Raw genomic sequence first — 20,376 nt, 5'->3', positions numbered from 1 at the left:
CTGCCTCCCTTTAATCTTTATGTCCTGTTTTCTTTCTATAAAAATAACCCAACTCCAATTACTGTTTTCCTGCATGCACATGAGTATGGAACCTTCCACAGGCGCATGGACAACCTAACAATGGCCATGCTCCTAAAGAAAAATAACTTCTCCCTCTTGCAGCCATCAGCCGCACTTGGCAATAGTGATGGAGGCTCCTGAGCCTCTCTCCTATCCATGGTATGTTGTTAACTTGTTTGCTCTCCTGCAGTTCTTGTACAGGTAACCAGAGCTGCTGTGAGTTCATGGATATAGTGTCCATGCTATGTCCAGAAGGCAGCATTTCAGAGCACTCCTCTCTATTCTCTGGCACTTAGGTTCTTCCCATATCTTCTGCATCTCCTATAAGCCTGGAGGAGTTGATACAAATGTCTTATTTAGGGTTGAACTGATAGACATTTATTCTCTCTAGCTATACTTCCTGAGAAAAGAACTGATTAGTTATGAGCAGAAGAATTGTAAATAACTACATGTAAAATAATTTCTCTCCAATGAATATATTGTATATTTACATGCATAAAGAAACAATGGGAAGTAATGTGTTAATTTATGATTCAGAGTGATAATGAGAATTGGACAGATGAGTAAGAGGGAGATCATTTTACTGTAAACATTTTTGAGACATTTTAACTCTAATGTTAACTTGGGAAAAAATTAAGAGTGTTGAGGGATGGCAACACACACACACACACACATATATATATTATATATATATATAACAAATTGGTGGCATACTTGCCTAGTATACACATAGCCTAGGTTCTATCCCCAGTACCATACTCAAAAAAATTGGTTGAGATGATGTCAGAATTGTTACTTCAAGACCAGCCTAAACTACCATGGTGAAGGATAAGGATTAAGATTTTGGGGACTGGAGAGATGGCTCAGAGGTTGAGAGCACTGGCTGCTCTTCCAGAGGTCCTGAGTTCAGCTTCCAGCAACCACATGGTGGCTCATAAGCATCTATAATGAGATCCTGGTGCCCTCTTCTGGTGTGTAGGCATACATGCAGGCAGAACATTATATACATAGTAAATAAAGAAATCTTTAAGAGAGAGAGAGAGAGAGAGAGAGAGAGAGAGAGAGAGAGAGAGAGAGAGAGAGAATTTGTTTCTTTTTAGATTAGATTTGTTAACACAGAGTGGTTGTGATGTTTATAGCTATCAGAGAATGCAGGCTGGGGGTGATGTGTCTCCAACTTCATCTGTAGCTTTTGAATGACGTTGCAGGTAGAGTTTCCTTTCTCTGTAATCCTCCATGTGTCCATGATGATAGAGATAAGAGAATAAGAGTTTGGGACTCTAGCCAGACTCTTTTTGTTAATTGCGTGTGTTCTCTCTCTCACTCTGTCTGTTTTTTTGGTTTTTCGAGACAGGGTTTCTCTGTGTAACCTTAGCTGTCCTGGACTTGCTTTGTAGACCAGGCTGGCCTTGAGCTCACAGCAATCCACCTGCCTCTGCCTCCCGAGTGCTGAGATTAAAGGTGTGCACCACTGCCACCAGGCTTCTATCTCTTAATTATTATATACATATACATTTCCATTTCTCTTATCAAGTGTGATGACAATAGGGCATACATTTTATACATTTGTTCTGTGTGAAGCATTTTTAGTACAGTTTGGCATATGGCTGTATAAATAATTTAAAAAAATGCCATGAGATGTGTTATGATTGGGATTTGTAGAGTGTTTAAGCAATTAAAGTACTGTTGTCTACAAAACCCAAACTAGCAAAAAGGCCGGAATTATTTTTGTATGGAATATCTGCATAGGATCTGGGTGCAATGGCACACGCCTGTAATCCCAGCACTCAGGGATGCAGAGGCAGGCGGATCTCTCTGAATTCAAAACTAGCCTGGTCTACAGAGAGAATTCTGGGACAGTCAGGGCTACACAGAGAAACCTAGTCTCAAAATAAAAACAAAAAAGAGAGAAAGAAAATAGAAGGGGTTTTGGGGGAGGAAGGAAAAAAAGAAATGAAATATTATTATTAGCTTCCTTAAAAAGGAATGCAAGGTCCAGGACAGTTAGTCTTAGCATTTGGGAGACAGAGACAGGCAGATCTCTTGAGTTTGAAACCATTCTTGTCTATATAGCATGTTCCAGGCCAGCCTGGAACATAGAGACTTGCAAAAAGAAAGAAAGAAAGAAAAGGAGGGGGGCTGTGACTGTGCATGTGTGTATTTAAGAGAATGAGGTCTGTCGGGAGGGGGGGGGGGGCTTGGCACACGCCTTTAATCCCAGCACTCGGGAGGCAGAGGCAGGTGGATCGCTGTGAGTTCGAGGCCAGCCTGGTCTACAAAGTGAGTCCAGGACAGCCAAGGCTACACAGAGAAACCCTGCCTAAAAAAAAAAAAAAAAGGAAAAAGACAATGAGGCCCTAATTCTAACCTCCTATAGCCTTCAAACCTTTGTGCAAGCTAATTCATCCTCGCTGGGACTGGTTATTTTACCATAGCTCTGACTTTATAAAGATGTAAAAAGGTAGATTATTGTGATATTAAAGTAATGTGGAGGGTTGGAGCGAAAGCTTGGACTTGTTTCTTTTCAACAGCTTAAATTGGGGGGGGGAGGACCCAGATCATTCTAATTGTTTTCCTTTCTCTGTTCCAGGTTATATTTCACACTATGTGCTGACTGTATCTACAGAAGATATTTAAAAAAAAAAAAGACAAACTTTTTTCCAAGATTTTGATTCCAGTGGAATCTTTGCTTTAGATTTGTGTGTGTGCGTGCGTGTTAGTGAATTGTAACTCCAGAAGCAATGCCTGTACAAGCTCCACAATGGACGGATTTCCTTTCCTGCCCAATTTGCACTCAGACTTTCGACGAAACAATTCGAAAACCCATCAGTTTGGGATGTGGCCATACTGTCTGCAAAATGTGCCTGAATAAACTCCACCGTAAGGCTTGCCCATTTGACCAGACCACTATCAATACAGACATTGAGCTCCTTCCTGTGAACTCAGCATTACTGCAGCTAGTGGGTGCTCAGGTATGATAGTAACTTAACACTGGTTATTGTCTTTAATTGACTATTTTTAGTTATATATATCTGTGTGGACATGCTTATTTTAATGTAGGTGGTTACATACAGAAATATTTATAAATATGTATATACTTAGATTATTTTTGCATATTTCCTGCCCCATTGGCCAGGATAATCTTAAGGACACCACAGTCCCAATAGCACTGCACCTGCCTCCTGTTTAGATATTGGTTTCTTTTTCTTTTAGGTTTTTCAGGACAGGGTTTCTCTGTATAACAGTCCTGGCTGTCCTAAACTAAATTTATAGACCAGGTTGTTCTTGAACTCACAGAGATCCACCTGCCTCTGCCTTCCAAGTGCTGGAATCAAAGGTCTACACCACCATGCCCAGCTTAGGTATTGGTTTCTAATACAATTCTCCAATGAAAGGAACCAGAACTCTTTGGAGGAATGTCAGTCCTAGGGTAGGACAGCGAATACTCAAAACAAGCCTGGAGTATTCTGTGCAAGTATTCAAGCAAAGGGATGGGCTTAAGTGTTCATAATTCTATATTTGGGCCTGTGATTTTTATTTCATTTAGGAAATTTAAAGTCATTGACCCAGAGCCCTGGTGTTTCTACCAGACTCTGAACCTAGTTCTCTCCTTGGGTTGACTCAATTTTCACAGCATATATAGAAAGAAAGGCAAAGTGCACTTTATCTAAGGGCAGTCATAACATTGAATTTTCCTTTCTTGGCTTTTAAAAAGTTTATTTTCACTGGATGTTGTGGTGTATGCCTTTATTCACAACACTGAGGAGACAGGCAGGCGGATCTCTTGAGTTCCAGGCCAGCAGGGTTACAATAGTGAGACCTTGTCTCAAAGCGGGAGAGGGGGGATGGTATTTTATCTAATGGCGTGCCCTATGTGTCCAGGTACCCTTGAAAGCCAGAAGAGGGTATTAGATTCCCTCAAGTTGGAGTTACAGGTGGTTGTGAGCCACCTGATGTGGGTACTTGGAATTGAATTTGAATCTTTAGTGCTCTTAACTGCTGAGCCATCTCCCTAACCCTTTAAGCCATTATTAAATACATTTATTGGAAAGTGGATTGCCCATGTAACCACCATTTTGATAAAACCACAATAACTCTTATATCTGTAAATGTAAAATTACCCCAAATAAGATTTCAATTGACTACTGTTGTGGTAAAGGGTTCTTGCATTTTTTAAAAAGTCTATTTTCTTTTTATGCACCTTTTAACAAATATTATTTGTATTTATTACTTATTTATTGTTGGGGGCACATGGAAGACAGAAGCAAAGAATTTACTTTCTCTTTCCACCATGTGAGTTCTGGAAGTTGAACTCAGGTTTTCAGACTTGGTTAGTGAAAAGCACCTTTGGCCTTTGAGCCATCTTAATGGCTCTTCTCAGATTACATCTTTGAACTTTATCACAGTTCTGAAAATATATATAATCTCTGGCTTTGTCTCTTGTTCATTTAAGTAACACATGTGTTCATTGCTATGATTAAAGAGTGGTTTTGACAAATAACATAAATCAAATACACATATTTACGTTGGAGAAATCAAGCAAATGCTGTCTCAGCCAGATGAACCAGAATACTATGAACAGAAATAAGTCATATTGATAGTGGGTTTTTGGCTGTGATGCTGTGATGAAAAAGACATTTTCTCCTGTGGACTTAATGTCAAAAATATCTTTAGTCCAGTCTCCTTAGGAGAAAAACAACATCCTGTCAAAAGTCAGTATACAACACTCATCACCAGTACTCCGTAAAACTGAAAATTACAAAACCCGGGAGGTACTGGGAAAGTGTCACAACTTCTAGAATTTTACAAAGTAATATATTAGGTATTCAGGATGAGATTCTGAAACACAGGAAGGCTATGAGAAAGTAAGGCATTCTGAGTAAAATCGGGATTTTTAGCTATAATGATAGTGTATTAACACTGGCATATTAATGCCAGTAAATGTATCCTACCAACAGAATGTTATAATGAGAATGAAGTGATAAAAATTCTCTGAACTGTCTGTGCTATTTTTCTGTAAACTTAAAATGCTTCTATAAAGTTGTTTTTAAAGATTTATTTATTATGTATACAGTGTTTTGCCTGCATGTACACCTGCAGGCCAGAAGAGGGCATCAGATCCCATGACAAATGGTTGTGCACTACCGTGTGGCTGCTGGGAATTAACTCAGGACTTTTGGAAGAGTAGGCGACACTCTTAGCCACTGAGTCATCTCTCCAGCCCTTTGTTTTTTGTTTTGGTTTTGTTTGTTTGTTTTGGTTTTTTGAGACAGGGTTTCTCTGTATAGCCTTGGCTGTCCTGGACTCCCTTTGTAGACCAGGCTGACCTCGAACTCACAGCAATCTGCCTGTCTCAGCCTCCTCATTTGTTTTTTAACCAGGAAAAAGATATTTAATCTTACTGGTAATCAGAAACATGCAGGTTTAGATAATAGGGATTTTTGCTTTGTTTTGTTTTATAGTTATTTTTAGTTCCTCTGCCTGACACAAACCAGTATCTGACTAGTAGTGGTCATAGATGTGGAAATGCAGGGTTCTTGCATGTGCTAGTGAGAGTGCAAACTGGTAGGCTTTAGAAAATAAAATGTACCTGGCATGATGGCTCACACCTTTAATCCCAGTACTCAGGAGGCAAAGGCAGGTGGATCTCTGTGAGTTTGAGGCCAGCTTGGTTTACAAGCCAAGTCTACACAAAGAAATCCTGTCTTAGCCGGGCGTGGTGGCGCATGCCTTTAATCTCAGCACTCAGGAGGCAGAGGCAGGTGGATCACTGTGAGTTCAAGACCAGCCTGGACTACAAAGTGAGTCCAGGACAGCCAAGGCTACACAGAGAGACCCTGTCTCGAAAAACCAAAAAAAAAAAAAGAAAAAAGAAAAAAAAGAAATCCTGTCTCAAAAAACTTAAAAAAAAAAAAAAAGGAAAGAAAATGCATACAACCCTGTAACTCTATCAGCACACTTACAGATATCAAACCAGATGGTTTTAACACATGCATACAAGGGAGGCCTGCAGAGGAATGTCACTACAGTCTAGAAAAGCAACTAATTAAAAATAGCCTAAACATCGGAACTGATTCACTGTATAGTCTCTACCACAGAAATACTGAACATTTATAAAAATTTCCTAAATCCCCACAAATATAGAGTAAAAACCAAAACTAATATTTTATTTTCTTAACACAGGATTTTATGTATCCTAAACTGGTCTCAAAATCATTGTATAACTGAATATGGCTGTGAACTCCTGATCCTCTTGCCTTTACCTCCTGATGACGGGCATGTGGCACCATACCTGGTTTATGTGGTGCTAAGGATCACATTCAGGACGTTGTGCATGTGAAGGCAACACTTTGCTAAGCCACATCCCAGCCCTCACATAAATTTTGAGAGCCAAAGAAAATTGGGAGGCAGAGACAGGCTATCTCTGCAAGATTGAGGCCAGCATGGTACACATAGTGAGTTCAAGGACATCTAGTGACTGGTTTTTTATTTTTGAGACTCTGTCTCAAAAACAAAACAAAACAGACCTAAAAAATCTAGTGACAAAGTCTAGTATAGCAGTAATTTCTGTAAATTGACATACACATGATTAGATATTCAAGGATATGCAACTATGCATATTAAATACAGAAAATGGGAAGAGTCAAGGAGAACTCATCACCTCAAGAAGGCAGTTAGCAAGAAACCATAGACAGAATGACATCCTTTCCACAAACGCCACTGAACTTTAGAATCTGAGTCTTTCATACCAAAATAACTTGAATGAGATTATACCGATCCCTGTTTTCATTCGAACATCCTCCTGGAGGGCGCTGTAGTTGAGCGAGGGGCGGGGGGGGGGGGGGGGGGGGGGGGACGACGACACATTCCCTAGGCATCAGCCTTCACCTGAGAAGTCTTTCCAGGTATAAATGTTGTAACTCAGATTACTAACTCTTGAGTTTACCTTTATATTTTAATAATACATTTGGCCCTGAAAACACAGGTTTTCCCTAGAAAATACTGTATTTTCTGTGACAGACTGAAGTATATATTCCTCCACTGCCCCTAGTTGGGTGTTCTGTTTCTTTGTTATTCAAGCTCCCTCCAGTGGCACAAAAATGTCCCTACCCATTACATTTTGTTGTGCTTTTTGAGACAGGGTTTCTTTCTCTGTGTATCCTTGGCTGCCCTGGACTCGCTTTGTAGACCAGGCTGGCCTTGAACTCACAGAGATCCTCCTGCCTCTGCCTCCTGAGTGCTGGGATTAAAGGTGTACACCACCAGCCTCTGGCCTCTGTGGGTTCTAGGCATGCTCATTGTGTACTTACATACACGGAGGCAGAACACTCATCCAGTTCAAACAAACAGATCTTTGTGCTGAAGACATGGTTTAGCAGTTAAGAATACTTGTTCTTGCAGATGACCCAGGTTCATTTTCCAGCACCCACATGGTGGGTCGACAGGGTTTCTCTGTGTAGTCCTGGCTGTCCTTTGTAGACCAGGCTGGCCTCGAACTCACAGCGATCCGCCTGCCTCTGCCTTCCGAGTGCTGGGATTAAAGGCATGCGCTACCACACCCAGCCAGCTGTTACATTATTACTCTTTAGCAGTCAGTCTCTCACAAGATGGGGTTTTGGAAATAGCAAATTAAATAACGGTAAATGCACAAGATACTTGAAAAATTGCTATTAACAAGGTAAATGTAAACACTCTGGACTAGATAATAACAAGTCTAATAGGGAACTGTTTAAGCACTAGAAAATATTCAAAATATTTTATGTGACATAATGTTAAAAATGCTGAGCCTTTGGTTCTTTAAGATCATAGTTTAGTGAGAGGTAGATGTGACTAATGTGTAGCACCTCGCCTTGACTGGAATTGTCCTCTGATCAAACACAGAAAAGCCCAGAGTGGGTGCAGGAAACCTTTGCCACAGAGGGTAGAAGCATAGTTAAGTTCCAAAGATGGATCAGAGAAAAACTTTCCAGGAAACATGACCATCTTCTCTTACTCCATTCATGACTAGCCTAAAATTTTGTTTCTTCTTCATACACCTCTAGCTGTTGCCACAACTCCATAACATTGTTTAACATTTCCTAAACATTGTTTAAGCCAGCCAGATGGCACACGCCTTTAGTCCTAAGACTATATGAGATCAAGGCCAGCCTGGTCTACAGAGCAAATTCCAGGATATTCAGGGCTACACAGAAATCCTGTCTCAAAGAAACAAACAAAAAAGAAAATTGTTTGAGCTTATATGGTAGCATATCTTAAATGTGGGAATAGGCTAGAACACTTGCTAGAGCAAGCTCAGATTGTTTCAAATAGTTATCTACCACAGAGTGTTGCTTACACTCTAATTTTTAAAATGACATTGGTTTATTTGTAAGCACATGGGAGCATGTGCCTGCCATGGCAGTTATTTAGAGGCCAGAGGACAATTCAGTGTGAGTCTGTTCTTTCCTTTTACCATGTGGGTCTCAGCGATCAAATTTGTGTTACCAGGCTTGGGATTGGGAGTAAGTATCTTTAAAAATGAGCCATCACAGCTGTGCGCTCGCCTTTAATCCCAGCACTTGGGAGGCAGAGGCAGGCAAATCACTGTGAGTTCCAGGCCAGCCTGGTCTACAAAGTGAGTCCAGGACAGCCAAGGCTACACAGAGAAACCCTGTCTCACCCCCCCCCCCCCCCAAAAAAAGACCGGACAGCTGATACTAGCAGTCGTGTGTATCATGCTAGTTGAGGCAAAGATGCACAAAAATATATGGTACCAATTCCAAGATACCGTCTCCAGAAAAAACACACATTTTAAAAAAAAATAGTAAATAAAACAAAACAAAACCAACCAAACAAAATGAGCCATCACATGGGCCTCTTGAAAATCTTAAAAAACAAACAAAAGTATGTGCTCCAACCAGACATTTCTCCAAAAAGAAGTAGGCATAACTATAGTAGGCAGATAAAAAATAATAAGAGAAAAACCCTAGTCCTCGGGGAAATTAAATACAAACCACAGTGAGGTGGTAGGTGGGAGCAAATGGGGGAAAGGAGGTGTTGAGGGAAAGAGACAGTTTCAGACAGGAAGGGGTATGCGTCAGTGATTGGTCACTGGTTACAAACCATAGATTAGCATCTAATTAATGTATATTTTTAAATTGCTGAACAGTTGTTTGGTTTTTTTTTTTTTTTTCATTTTTCTTTCTTTTTTTTATTTTTTAAATTTTTTGTCTTTTGAAGCAGGATCTATGTAGCCTTGTTGCTCTGGAACTTGCTGTATAGACTGGGCTGGCCTTGAACTCAGAAGTTTGCCTACCTCTGCCTCTTGAGTCTTGGGATTAAAGCTATGCACCACCACACTTACTGAAAGAGATTTTAAATATTTTTTATCACAAAGTATGTGAAATGATAAATTTCTTGATTAGTCTGATTTAATTATTGCAAACTATAAGCTTATATCATGAGGGAGCCACATTGTACTTTATAAACATTTATACTCAACACTCAAATACTTAATTTTGAAAAAAATCTACAGTGTGGCACTACTTTCTACCCAGTGCCATGGTTCCATAAGAAAATTAAAGCAAGGCATGGTGGTACAATTCTATAGTCCACCAAGCACTTGAGAGGCTGAGGCTTGAGGATCCTTGTGCTTTCAAGGCCAGCTTGGGTTGTTTAGACCCTACCTCAAAACCAAAAAGTGGGCAGATAAGAATGTGGTAAGTATATTAAATATGGTATGTATGCAGATTATCTGTTGGAGTCCACGTATGTACAACGAGATATATTCAAATAATGAAATAATAACAAGCAAGAAATAGAAATAAAGTATTGAGGACTGAGGAAATAGCTCAGTTGGTAAAGCATGGAATCTTGAATTTAATTCCCAGAATGAAGACAGAAATGGGTGTGGAGGCTAGAGAGATGACCCAGTGGATAAAAGCACTTACTGATCTTCTGGGGGACCCAGGTTTGATTCTCAGCACCCACATGGCAGCTCACAACCATCTATATGCATGCAGTACACAGACATATAAGCAGATAGAACAACAATGCACATTAAGTAAATAAATATTACAAAAAAGATATATTGATAGTGTCACACCTTTAATGTCAAGGCTGGAGATCCCTGGGATTTATTGGCAACCCAGCCTAGTCTACTTGGTTAGTTTTAAGCCAGTGAGAAACCCTGTCTCTAGGTATATGAGAAATACCACCGAGGTTTTCCTCTGTTCTCTGTACATTTTGCTCCCCTCTCCTCCCCAAAAAAAGAAAGAAAGAAAAGTGGTAGATACCACAACCTGGTTGACCCTTGAAAACATGGTGTTGCTATATATAGTAGTACATATCTTTAATCCCAGTACTTCAAAAGCAGCCAGCCAACATGGTCCTCACAGCAAACTCTAGGTCAGTCAGGGCTGTGCATTTGAGACTGTCTTGGGTCAAGAAAAGGGTAAGAAGTTTCTTTTGGGGGTGAGAAAAAATTTCAGTTGGATTGTTATAGTTTTCAATTGTAAATTTGCTAATACTAAATTATTTACTAATACTAGATCATTGAATTGTATATGCAATCCAATATATAGTATTTGAATTCTCTCTGTCTGTCTGTCTCTCTCTCTGGTTTTTTTGAGACAAGGTTTCTTTGTGTGGCCTCAGCTGGCCTCAAATTTACAGAGATCCGCCTGCCTCTGCCTCCCTGAATGCAGGGATTAGAGGTGTGCACCACCACACCCTGCTGAATTCTCTTTTAGTAAGGCTGTTATGAAAATAATAATGGATGTGTATATGCCAGAAAAAAATTGAAATAATTTAGCTAATTTGGTAGTTTTAATGTTGTGAGAACCAGGACTATTGTACTGAATAAAATATTTAATAAATAAATGAAACATTGATAACTTTCTTTTTTTCTTTTCTTTTTTGGTCTCCAGATCCCTGAGCAACAGCCCATTACTTTGTGTAGTGGGGTTGAAGATACAAAGCATTATGAGGAAGCCAAGAAATGTGTAGAAGAATTAGCATTGTACCTGAAGCCACTCAGCAGTGCTAGAGGTAAATGTAATTATAAAATCCTTATGAAGCTGGGCGTGGTGGTACACGCCTTTAGTTCCAGGACTTGGGAGGCAGAGGCAGGTGGATCACTGAGTTCAAGGCCAGCCTGGTCTACAAAGCGAGTCCAGGACAGCCAAGGCTACACAGAAAACCTGTCTTAAAAAACCAAAAAAGAAAAACTCGTGTGAAACAAACAATTGTTTGCTTGTTTGCTTTTTTAAAAGATTTGTTGATTGATTGATACAATACTCTGCCTGCATGTGAGCCAGCAAGTCCCCAAGAAGGTACCAGATCTCATTATAGATGGTTATGAGCCATCAAGTGGTTGCTGGGAATTGAATTTCAGGACCTTTGGAAGAACAGCCAGTACTCTTAACCTCTGAGCCATCTCTCCAACTCCTGTTTGTTTGCTTTTTGAGACAGAGTTTTACTACGTAGCCCTGATTAGCCCAGAACTCTCTATGTAGACCAGGCTGGCCACATTCGCATATATCTACCTGTCTCTGTTTCTCAAGGGCTGGCTGGGACTAACGGTGTCCCCCACCACACCTGGCCAAATATCTGTATGGATACTTCTATTACCACAAAGATTGTGTGCTATAAATGAAAACCTTTTCTTTCTCTCCATCCTCCCTTTTCTTATTCCCTCTTCTCCTCCTTTTCCAGGCTTTCCTAGGCAAGCATTCTACCACTGTGCTATCTATATTGCCAGCCCTTGTGAATGCTAATAAAATTTATTTTTCATCATAAACTGCTAAATAATATTATAAGCATATCAAGTAAAGTAGTACTAAATCCAGAGTTTATATGATATTAGAAATATGAATGACTATAGAAATGGCTATGCATACAATAGTGTTTTAGAAGGGCTTTCATCTTTTTTTTTTTTTTTTTTTTTTTTAAAGTCAGAGTTTCTCTGTGTAGCCTTGGCTGTCCTGGACTCACTCTGTAGACCAGACTGGCCTTGAACTCACAGAGATCCACCTGCCTCTGCCTCCCAGGTGCTGGGATTAAAGGCATGAGCCACCACCACCTGGCTAGGCTTTCATCTTTTGACAGCTTTGTTTTTTGTTTTTTTACCCTTCGGTGGAGATAGAGTTTAAAGCCTAGGTTGGCTTCAAAGTTGCTTTATGGTCAAGGATAGCTTTGAATTTTCTAATCCTCCTGTCTATACCTTTCAAACTCCTGAGATTACTAGTTTATGGAGTGCTGAGGATTAAGCCCCAATATTATGTATACTAGCTGCTACTCCCCAGCTCTTATTTGATAACTCTGAATCTTTGTCTAGTTTTAGATTGTATTTGTAGAAAATGTGGTAAGAAAATAGAACTTGGGCTGGAGCGATGGCTCAGTGGTTAAGAGTACTGGCTGCTCTTCCAGAAGACCTGGGTTTAATTCCCAGAACTCACATGGCAACTCACAACTGTCTGTAATTACAGCACCAGGAGTTCTGACGCCTTCACACATGTAGGCAAAGCATCAGAGTACATAAAATAAAAATAAGTAATTAAAACAGTGTTTTTAAAAAGAAAAAAGAGCCAGGTATGGTGGTGCACGCCTTTAATCCCAGCACTTGGAAGGCAGAGGCAGGCAGATTGCTGTAAGTTTGAGGCCAGTCAGGTCTACAAAGTGAGTCCAGGGTGGCCAAGATAACATGGAGAAAGCCTGTCTCGAAAAACCAAAAAAAGAAAAAAGAAGGAAAATGGAAGTTGTCATTACCTTCCAGAAAGGGCCTACTTGCTGTTTAACTATTCAGAAATATTACCCACTATGAAATAATATGTCAGAACTGTTAGGACATCAGTATTTGGGTCTTGAATTAATTGCTAATGTTTTTTGTCAGCTTTTCATCTATGATTAAAATGAGTAATAATATTTTGAATGTTGTAACTACATACATACATATATTTATTTTACTTTTTACATGTTAGTCTTGTATAGTTTTATTTGTTTTCTTGTTTTGCTATTTCAAGACAGGATTCTCTGTGTTGCACTGGCTGTCCTAGAACTCAGTCTGTAGAACACACTGGCCTCAAACTCAGAGATATGCCTGCTTCTACCTACCAAGTTCTGGGATGAAAGGCCTGTGCACCACCAAATGGTTGCTTTATCATTTACTTTAAATATATTAATAGGACGGAGAACTGACACACAACTCGGCCATTCCAGAGGAAGTGCTCCTAGATTATAAAGTCTGTATAAAGCACTGTAAACCTGGAAATAGCTTCTCTGTTCTCCTCTACAGGAGTGGGTCTGAATAGCACTACTCAGAGTGTTTTGAGTCGCCCAATGCAGAGGAAGCTTGTGACTCTGGTCCACTGCCAACTAGTGGAAGAAGAAGGCAGGATCCGTGCTATGAGGGCTGCTCGATCTTTAGGTGAACGCACAGTTACAGAGCTCATTCTCCAGCACCAGAATCCTCAGCAACTCTCCTCTAATCTCTGGGCAGCAGTCAGAGCTCGGGGTTGCCAGTTCCTTGGACCAGGTATGTAATTAAAGTTTGTTTGTTGCTGTTGGCTTGCCACTCCCCCTTACTAGGTATTGTAAAAGTATAAGAGTAAAAACCCTTAAGCAAAGTATAGGCCCTTATCTTTTGTTATATTCTGTTTTGAGTACTGCCCAATTTTACAGTCCTGGCTTGATGTTACTTTTTCAGAGAATTCACAGATTTTTATCTTAATAACAGAAGCTTAATGTATTACTGTTCATTGAATGCTTTTCTCTATGCTAAAGCACTTATCTACTTAATATAATAAGATAGAATTGCCCACAAAAGTGGCTTAAAATGTAGTTATAAATACATTGAGTTCTTTGGGTTTTGGTTGTTGGTTTGAGTTGTTTTGGTGGTGGTGGTTTTTGTTTGTTTGTTTGTTTGTTTTTGGTTTTTCCTGTCAGAGTTTCTCTGTGTAGCCTTGGCTGTCATAGAACTTGTTCTGTAGACCAGGCTGGCCTCGAACTCACAGAGATCCACCTGCCTCTGCCTCCCAAGTGCTGGGATTAAAGGCTTGTGCCACCACCGCCTGGCTTGTTTTGTTTTGTTTTTGTTTTTGTTTTTGTTTTTGTTTTTGTTTTTGTTTTTTGTTACAAGGTCTTGCTGTGTCGCCCTGATGTTCTAGCACTCACTCTTTAGACCTGGCTGGCCTCCAGTTCAGAGTGTTGGATTAAATATGTACACCCACTGCCTGACTCCTTGCATTGCTTGTTGATGGCATGGTACTATGTTGCTCTTCAGATAGTGGACTTATGTCATCTTTGCTCACGATACATTTGATTGTACTGTTTTTCCCAGCAATGCAGGAGGAAGCCCTGAAGCTTGTCTTACTGGCCTTGGAAGATGGTTCTGCGTTGTCCCGGAAAGTGTTAGTTCTCTTTGTGGTGCAAAGACTGGAGCCACGGTTTCCTCAAGCGTCGAAAACCAGCATCGGACATGTTGTTCAGCTTCTCTACAGGGCCTCCTGCTTCAAGGTATGAACCTAAACTCCAGCTCGAAATACTGTTCTTTCTCCAAACTTAGCATTAACCTTGAACTTTAATAAAAATTGCCTGTACTTTTTTTTAAAAGTACCAGCATTTTTCTTTTTTAAGGAATGCAGATAGTTTATTATTCTAGTAAATCCTGTTGTGTTATTGGGTTTGGTTTGTCTGTACTGATCAGGATTGAACCCAAAGCCTTACACGTTAGACAAGTACTCTGTCGTTGAAATACAGTCTCAGCCCTTAAATTTATATGAAGAGATTAATCACCTGTTATTTCCCACTATCTAAGTTTGGATTTCTACTTAGAGTTTCTGTTGCTGTGATGAAATGCCATGCCCAAAAGCAACTTGGAGAGGAGGTTTATTTTGCACACACTTCACACCACAGTCTATCACTGAAAGAATTCGAGGCAGGAATTGAAGCAGAGTCCTTACAGAAGTGGGCATATGAATTATTGATCAACAAGACAGTGTGTTACAGTCTTGCCTACATACCAGTCTAGTGGGAACATTTTCTCCATTGAAGTTCCATCTTCCAGAATGACCATTTGGTATTAGTTGACATGAAACTAGCCTGCATACCCACCAAGACCTTAAGCAAAAATGGTTCAAATAGAGTCACTGAAACGGTGCAAGGTTTATAAAAGTTTCTTCCTTATGTAATTATACTTATATAATCCCAGACAACCAGTCACCATTTGGTTTCAGTGTAAATGACAATGTTGGACATACTTTCTCGTATTCCAAATTGAATCTTCTCCATTGATATCCACTAGGTGTCACTTTTTGTTCATCCTGCTTTATTTTCTTGTCTTTTTAAAATAAAATGTTCTTTTTTCTGATATAGACTGTAGCCAATATTTCATAATCCTGCTAGCTATCAAGAAATCATTCCTGGTCAGGCATGGTGGAACACCCCTTTAATCTCAGCACTCCGGAGGCAGAGGCAGGTGGATCACTGTGAGTTCGAGGCCATCCTGGTCTACAAAGCGAGTCCTGGACAGCCAAGGCTACACAGAGAAACCCTGTCTCGAAAAAACAAAAACAAACAAAAAGAAATCATTCATTCCTGAAATCATTATAATTCAACTGATACGCTCTACTGAAAAGGGGTCTCAGTTTTTTATATGTACTTGTAACCAAAGTTACTCTTCTCCAGTCCAAAGTGTTTCTAAATATTTATTGTAGTGATTAGAAAGAATAATATAATTCTTCGGTGAATATAATTTAGAATATATTTCAGAATGTCTATATGCTTTCTATGTTACGTGTTCTTTACTATCGAAAACAGTCAGATACAAATTATAAGAAGCTTTCCAGCCTGGTGTGGTAGTGCACACCTGCAATCCCAGCACTCAGGGAGGCAGAGGCAGGCAGATCTCTATGAATTCGGGCCAGCTTGATCTACAAAGCAAGTCCAGGACAGCCAAGGCTACACAGAGAAACCCTGTCTCAATAAAACTAAAAAACAAAACAAAATGTGCCCCCCTCGGAAAAAAAAAAAAAAAAAAAAAAAAAGAAAAGAAAAAGAGAAAGAAAGAAAGAAAAAAAGAATCTTTTCTAGCATATGTGACACACTCTGGGGAAGTTCCTAGTTTCACAATCAACCAATAAAATATCAACAAGTTTTTAAGTGGAATTTTATTGTTCGCTATTGTTTTTTGAGACAGAGTTACTGTGTAGTTTTCCTGGACTAGGTAACTCAAGTATTTCTGCCTCAGTTATAGTTGTATGCCACTATGGGTAGGTATAAAACAGTTTTTAATTACATATATAGGTATATATTTAAATGTGTATATGTGTGTGTGTGTTAAATTTCATTTATTTTGTATAATGTGGTGGATCAGGGGTAGATGGGTATACATTTGTCACTGTGTGCATATGGAGGTCAGAGAACAGCTTGTGGGTGGGTATTGGTTTTCTCCTTTCAGCATGTAGATCCCGGAAATTTAGCTCAAATCATTAGGCTGTGCAGCAGCATCTTTATCCACTGACCCTAGATGTTATTTAAGTCATTCATTAGTCATTTTGTTTAGTTATTACTTTTATGTGTATATGTGAGTGTATGCCGTATATTTTTGTTATATTCCCTGAAGCTGGAGTTAGAGGTGTTTGTAAACCACCTGACAAGAAACCAAACTCAGGTTCTCTGAAAGACTAGCCCTCTCTTCAGCTCCTAATCTTTAATATTTAAAAATTGTTAGTACCCGTGTGTGTGTGTGTGTGTGTGTGTGTGTGTGTGTGTGTGTGTAGGCAAATGGCAAAGTATAGTTGTTTTTCTGACTACAGTGTTGGATTTTGTGTTTGTTCACCTGGCTTCCTAATGAAAGGTTTAGTTAGACCATACTGTGTTGTAAGGATGAAATGGCAATCTCTTTTAACATCCATACTTGATTCTTTTTCTGAGATTGTGTACTATTTTGCTTAATAAAACCCAGTATTGCTTTAGAAAAAACAAAAAGGAATACATTAAAAAAAATTTTAAGTGTGATATGTAATTTCTGACTAAAGTAGTCTGAAATGTTTTTAGGTAGAAAATTTAAAAATGGGAATTTTTCTACTATAATAATAGGGTCCTTATGGAAATAAAAAAGTTATTACATTACAGTTTTATTTTTGGAAGTATGGGGAATTAATCATTCTGTCATGGTTACAGCTCCAACCTCCAAATATATTTTAAAATGTCTTAGGGAATTAGTGATTCTAGGCTAGAATTACTTTTAAAATTTTAAACCTTTGGCCTAAATGCAGCTTTACTCAAAAGTATAAGCTACTGGGATAACAATAGCACTTATATCAGATGTGCTAAAAGATTAAAGTGAGATACTATAGCTTAAGTAGTTAATATAACATACAAGCTAAGACATACCAAGTATTCAATAAAGGTGGCTTTTTAAAAAAATATACTTAAAAAATATGTGTGTGGCATGGAGGTCAGCATCCACCTCCACCTCCAATCAGGTGTCTTTCTCAGTTGCAATCTAATTTTTGTGGGGGTCCCACTGAACATGGGTAAAAGCCTAAGGAGTTGTTTATGTCACCTCAGTGTGTTTTATAGACATGGACTGACGTCATGTCTGCTCCCTCCCACCCCCATTTAGTTGGTACTGGGGCTCCCTCCCTGCCTTTCATTTTCTAAAAGGTTGGTTGAGTTTTTTGTTTATTTAAAAAACCAAACAAACACAGGGTTGTTTTGTTGTTGGTTCTATTTGAAACAGATTTTTGTAGCCCTCCCTGATCTTGAACTTGTTATATAGACAAAGAGTTTCTGATGGTCCTGCCTCCACCGCCTGCGTATTAAGATTGTAGATGAGTACTACCACGTCCAGCTGCCAGGTTTTTGGTTTTTCGAGGCAGGATTTCTCTGTGTAGCCTTGGCTGTGCTGAACTCACCTTGTAGACCAGGCTGGCCTCGATCAACCCACCTGCCTCTGCCTCCCAAGTGGTGGGATTAAAGGCATGCACCATCTTGCCCATGCCTGGCCTGTTTTATTATTAAAAGATAACATTATGGGGCTGGAAAGATGGCTCAACAGTTAAGAGAACTTGCTGCTCTTCCAGACGTTCTGGGTTCAATTCCTGGCAACCACATGGTGACTCACAACCATCTGTAATGGAGTCTGATTCCCTATTCTGTTGTACATGTAAACAGAGCACTCATTACATAAAATAAATAAATCTTTTTATAAAAATATATTATTATTATAGTCTATCTCATGCTGTACACTTTTTGTATCCTGTTTTACAAAACTCCATGGAGAAATTAAGTTCAAATTAGTCATATTTAAAATCATAGTCACTGGAAGCTCTTTAGTTATTAGTGTTAGATACGTTGCCACTTGCATTTATAAAAAGAAACAAATACTGTTTAAAAAATAATTACACTCATCAAATATTTCCTTAATTCTAAAAATGCCTGTATACTCACAGCTATCTGTTAAGTTCTATATTGTCTGAATTTTTTACCCACATATATCATTCTTCGTAAGAAGATTTTAACATCTATGGCTGGGTGTAGTGTTACATACCTTTAACCCAATCTTAGGGTAGGGGTAGGGGTTGGAGGGGGTCAGAGGCAAGCAGATGTCTGTGAGTTCTAGGCCAGCCAGAGCTATATAATGAGAACTCTTTTTTTTGTTTTGGTTTGGTTTGGTTTTTTGTTTTTTTGAGACAGGGTTTCTCTGTGTAACCTTGGCTGTCCTGGACTCGCTCTGTAGACCAGGCTGGCCTCAAACTCACAGCGATCTGCCTGCCTTTGTCTCCCGAGAGCTGGGATTAAAGGCGTGCGCCACCACACCCGGCTTGTTTTTTAAAAAATCTGAGCCAGGTGTGGTGGTGCACGCCTTTAATCCTAGCACTGGGGAGACAGAGGCGGGTGGATTATTGTGAGTTTGAGGCCATACTGGTCTACAAAGCAGTCCAGGACAGCCAAGGCTACACAGAGAAACCCTGTCTCAAAACAAACAAACAAACAAAAAATGAAAACAAAACAAAACAAAAAAATACAAGATTTCTGACATCTAAATGGGAGATGTTTTTCAGGCAGGATGTGTATTCTATTTTAATCTTACTATTGCTGCTAAAAGATAATTATTATTTTGAACTTTTTTGTTGGGCTTGTGAGATGACTCAGTGGTGGTCTTGGGACAAAGAAGAGGACTGATTCCTGGGAGGAGTTCTCTGTGTATGCTCGCTGCATATGGTGCACATTAAACCAAGATACACAAAATAAATTGTATTTTTTAAGTTACTTTTTTTTGGGTCTATATGTGTTTTTATAACATATGAAGCTTGTGTGCCTTTTTAGGTCACCAAACGTGATGAAGATTCTTCCTTGATGCAGCTGAAAGAAGAGTTTAGGACTTACGAAGCTCTGCGGCGAGAACACGACTCCCAGATAGTACAGATTGCTATGGAAGCAGGCTTACGGATTGCACCAGACCAGTGGTCCTCTTTGCTTTATGGAGACCAGTCGCACAAATCTCATATGCAGTCCATTATTGACAAGGTAGGGTCTTTATTGCCCCTTACTTCATCAGTAATTTGGAGTCTTGATAATTTATTATTTTGTAGTTATTTAACAAATGAATATTGATATAGTTTTGTCTTCTGTAGGTGAGATTCAGCATGGCGAGGTGTTGTGTCATAGCTAGTCTTATCAGAATGACAGTTTGCCTCTGTAAACATTTTGTTAGTGTTATGGTGCTCCAGGCAGTGCTCCCCCATGTTCCTTATCATTGTCTCTCTTCCTTTATCTATGGCTTGAGGAAGCCAGAAGAGGGCTTTGAATTTCCTGGAACTGCAGTTACATACAGATAGTTGTGAACTACCACGTGGATGCTCAGAGTCAAATCATATCTGGTGGAGCAGCCAGTACTTTTAACCACTGAGCCATCTTTCAAATCCCTAAGCCCTGTTTCCAAATGCCTTTTAATCTTATATAGTGGCCTTTTAATGAATGATCTGTCAGATGTATACCTTGAGGCTTTTTGATTCCCACTCAGAATAATTTTACATATACTAAAGTTATTACCTCCCATAGTGAATTTGAAATTTTCAGTGGCCCTGTTTTTATTTTATTGACTATTGGGTTTTTGGTTTGGTTTATTATTATACTATTTTTGAGACAGGGTTTTCCTGGCTGTTCTACCCTGTAGTCCATGATGGGCTTGAACTCACAGAGATCCACCTCCCTCTTCTCCCAAGTAGTGGAATTAGAGGCGTGCTCCACTACTGCCTGGACGGCTCTGTTTTGATGTAAAGATCATTACAGAGGATGTGACTGTTAGGTCTACCTCTGTGATTTATATCT

General features: G+C 39.4%; 1 protein-coding gene and 1 long non-coding RNA gene across 2 annotated transcripts in view; both read left to right on the top strand.

The window, feature by feature from the left end:
- LOC311599319 overlaps positions 1-20,376 on the top strand; it is a 155,240-nt gene that overhangs the window by 36,822 nt on the left and 98,042 nt on the right. The window lies entirely within an intron of this gene.
- The window catches only part of RC3H1 (ring finger and CCCH-type domains 1), a 79,831-nt gene that overhangs the window by 23,315 nt on the left and 36,140 nt on the right, over positions 1-20,376 (top strand). The window contains exons 2-6 of the mRNA XM_084782313.1: positions 2,651-3,032; positions 10,968-11,088; positions 13,334-13,573; positions 14,378-14,553; positions 19,372-19,572. Coding sequence (XP_084638439.1) covers positions 2,802-3,032; positions 10,968-11,088; positions 13,334-13,573; positions 14,378-14,553; positions 19,372-19,572 — 969 coding nt within the window. The 5' untranslated portion in view covers positions 2,651-2,801. The remainder of the gene's footprint in view (positions 1-2,650; positions 3,033-10,967; positions 11,089-13,333; positions 13,574-14,377; positions 14,554-19,371; positions 19,573-20,376) is intronic.

The sequence above is a fragment of the Acomys minous genome (assembly GCF_964271855.1).
Source record: "Acomys minous genome assembly, chromosome: 1".
In the NCBI taxonomy this organism is placed as follows: domain Eukaryota; kingdom Metazoa; phylum Chordata; class Mammalia; order Rodentia; family Muridae; genus Acomys; species Acomys minous.
The sequence above is the reverse complement of the archived record's forward strand: the minus strand, read 5'-3'. Positions and strand labels throughout refer to the sequence as shown.